We start from the raw sequence: 3750 nt of genomic DNA on the forward strand, positions 1-3750 counted from the left end.
GTGAGTGTGTGAGTGAGTGAGTGAGTGTGAGTGAGTGTGAGTGTGTGAGTGTGTGCGTGTGTGAGTGTGTGAGTGAGTGAGTGAGTGAGTGAGTGTGTGTGTATGTGTGTGTGAGTGAGTGTGTGTGCGTGCGTGTGAGTGTGAGTGAGTGTGCGTGCGTGTGTGAGTGCGTGTGTGAGTGAGTGTGCGTGCGTGCGTGTGTGAGTGTGTGTGTGAGAGTGTGTGGCACCTGAAGGGCTCGCCGAGATGAGCAGAGCTGGGGAAAGATACTGCTGGTGGATAAACCTGCTGTCCGCTGGAGGACACGGCCTTAGAGTCTGAGAGAGATGGACACCTGTCAATCGCTGTGACTGTGAATTAGGCGATAGATCACTATCGAAAAAATCAATGATATCAACAATAAACGTTTGAGTAATTTTTGACATTTATCCGATGATCTAGTGCGTGTTTGGGTCTGCATGAATCAGCAGCACAGTTTCATCTACTACACACCCTCAAGCACTTCACACACATTTCAGTTTTATATGAGAAAAGCTATTGTCAAATACAAACAAATTTAAAGGTCTTTACAACAAACTGCCAAAAATAAAAGGTCTGTTTAACTACAAACTTAAGAAAGTATGACAGAAATATAGTTCTACTGTACAGCAAAAAGTACTTCTCAATAATGATAATGTTAATAACAATAACACAGTGTAAAAAAAACACTGTTTTATACATATCAAACATTATTATTATTATAAAAATACAATGCAACCAGGATATTTTTTCATCCATGCTCTAATTTATACATTGTTTATACAAGTTCTGTGTAGCACCTTATTTGACAAAAAAATACAAATGTAATAAAAAAATAAAAATGCAATTTGCCGTAAATTATTAATTGTATCTATTTAAAATTTTAATTTCACTGCATTTTAAAAAAAATATTACATTTGTAACGTTTTATTTCATTAGAAAACATTTCTTAAGATAAACTGTAATAAATAATTTGCATTAAACAGAATTGTATTATTTGTATTAACAATTCACAAAAAATTAAATAAAATAAAACCTATTTCAAGTGGCACTAAATAAGAGGGTAGCTTACTATGTGAAGTTCACTAGTAAACAAATATGTTTACATTCATTCTGAATATCTAACAAACATTCCTTGCCCATTAATTCTATTAATAAATATTGTGATAAATATCAAAATCTGATAATATGGAAAAAAATACTTTGATAATAGGGAGTCTTACTGTGATCAGGACTGACTACACTCACAGTCTGCAGCGGAACCTGAAACAAACACAGATGGAGACAGTCACTGTGTTGTTGTTACTCATTTCAACTTCAATCTCAATAGAGCTCCTTTGTGCTGAAGAAACTTCATGGGAAAAATGAGTTTTGTTATTAAAGTGAGACAACAGAAACACTTCACATCACAAATTAATATTTTGCAATCAGTTAACTCCTCGCTCATTTTTGATCGATTTTATTTGTTAAGCCATGTTATTTTTTCTCATTTTCAAATACATAATAAACTATCATATTTTCTTCTTTTTAAACTAAAGAGTGTTGAATATTTGCTCATACAAATGAGGTTGAAATTGAGAAATATTCAACATACACGTAAATAAGCTCTAAATAGGATCTAAATGACCAAAATTTCCAAAATAAGTGCACAATGCTATTGTGACTACTTCAGGTGGCTATAACTATTCATTAAAAAAAAAAAAATAATAATACTTTTTACACTTTCACTGTTCTGGATCTAAAATGACTCACAACAGCTAATTATTTAGCAGTGTAAGAGGGGTAAATAAGATCTAAACAACCAAAATTAGCATTTCGGGGAAGCCAGTGTTATAACATCTCATTAAACAACAACATTTACACTCTTAGGGCCAGTTTTACTAAACAGGGCAAATTAGCGTGAGAGCGCAATTCCAAAACAAGGAAATTTCCCTTTTCAAATTAAAGAACACAGACGCAACATCTCATTTACATATCGACCAACGCAATATACCAAGCACAGCGCAAATTAGCGCAGTCGCAAATAAAGAATAAAGAAGCCACAGTACGTTGAAAAGAACCAGAGGCCAAAAAATGAAGGTTTGCAAGAAGTTTTGATAGATTGGTATTGCGTGACTCCTAGGTTCCAAGTCGTCTTTTATTTCCTGAAGCAAATTAAAAATAACATGGCTTGGCAAACGATATGTTTGGACAATGTATTCTTCTTGCTTTCTAAATAAATTAATACATGTGGAAAAAATCCTCTCCCTTCTACCACGCGCTCTCTGTTCTCTGCAACAATAACTGCAGCAATTTCAAGCGCAAAATAATTTAAGACATGCTTTTTTGGGGCGTTAAATAATGGCGCAAATACCAGTAATTTGACGAGCGTAAAGGTTAGTAAAACGCGTTGCGTGATTAATTTGAATACACTCCTCCCATAAATTTTGCGTCTGAAAGGGAAACTCCTTGAAATGCATATTCAATCAGATCAGGCGCAAAAATAACTGTCCACACCTTTTCAGCGCCAATTCGTCACTGCGCGTCTTTTAGTAAAACCTGACAATGCTATTTTAACGCCAAAAGACGGTCTGCGCTGGCGCAATCTGTTAGTAAAATTGGCCCTTAGGGGGCCAATCGTTTTAAATAAGTTTCCTCAAAATAGCAATGTGCACCTGAACACACCTGGTTTTCAGACCAGCACGCCTATAAGCGCACAGATGGACGCAAGTGCATTTGCTATTTAAACAAAGTGGCACTGGATGTGAAAATGATAACTGCGTCGGGCTGAAACCAGCATAAAACACTTGTGTCGCGCCTGGCGCCGCATTGCAGCAGATGTATGATTGGCCCTGTTTAAAAGTTAGCAAACAACCAAGGTTCTCAAAAAATGTTTTTTTTTCGAAAAGCTCAGGAGGGTTAATTAATTGTTTTGAGTTCATTCAATGCTGTTACTTTTCACTGCTATTATTTTATTTAGATCTATTTTTCAATCCGCCAATCAACCCTGTGCACTGAAACAACACACGGTTTGATGTTTTCGTTTGATCACTACTGAGCCAGGGGTGTAGCAAGTAGCAAGCAAGAGTTAAATTTTGGCCCATTGTCACTGTATGTCAAAGAACATGTTAATTAAAAACTTGGGTGTTTATATTGATAGCTCCCTGAAGTTGCACACCGAGATCAATCATGTGGTAGAAATTTGGCCAAGATGAAATCATGTCTGACACTCAAGAGTCCTGAAATAGCAATCCATGCTCTAATATTATCAAGACTTGATTACTGTAATTCGTTATACAAGGGTATTAGTCAAGCATCTATCCTACAGTTGCAGAAGGTCCAAAATGCTGTCGCAAGGCTGTTATTCAATATTAAAAAGCGTGAACACATTACTCTGTCTTTGGTTTCTCTACACTGGCTTCCAGTACAGTATAGGATTGTTTTGAAGCTTCGTTTATTAGTGTATAAGTCTTTACATGGCCTTGCACCGACCTATCTATCAGAGTTGCTAATTGAGTATGAGATTGGAAGAACATTGAGATCAACAACTCAGAATTTACTTAAAATGTATAATTTTATTCACCCCCCGGAGTCATGTGAGGCATGTTTCATTACGGATGTGCGCGCTTTATTTCACGTCTCTTGGACTGTTGAACAGAAACACCCACCCACTGCAATGATAGAGCTTGGAATAACCAGAACAATTTTTAATATAACTCTGATTGGATTCGTCTGAAAGAAGAAAGTCATATA

At 36.1% G+C, this 3750-nt stretch overlaps 1 protein-coding gene across 1 annotated transcript in view; it reads right to left on the reverse strand.

Annotated features, from left to right (window-relative positions):
* The window catches only part of LOC107689175 (aryl hydrocarbon receptor nuclear translocator-like), a 25098-nt gene that overhangs the window by 3757 nt on the left and 17591 nt on the right, over nucleotides 1-3750 (reverse strand). Inside the window, exons 16-17 of the mRNA XM_016487097.1 lie at nucleotides 1242-1281; nucleotides 208-317 (exon numbers count right to left, since the gene is read on the reverse strand). Coding sequence (XP_016342583.1) covers nucleotides 208-317; nucleotides 1242-1281 — 150 coding nt within the window. The remainder of the gene's footprint in view (nucleotides 1-207; nucleotides 318-1241; nucleotides 1282-3750) is intronic.

Source organism: Sinocyclocheilus anshuiensis, unplaced genomic scaffold (genome assembly GCF_001515605.1).
Source record: "Sinocyclocheilus anshuiensis isolate Anshui unplaced genomic scaffold, SAMN03320099.WGS_v1.1 scaffold737, whole genome shotgun sequence".
Classification (NCBI taxonomy): domain Eukaryota; kingdom Metazoa; phylum Chordata; class Actinopteri; order Cypriniformes; family Cyprinidae; genus Sinocyclocheilus; species Sinocyclocheilus anshuiensis.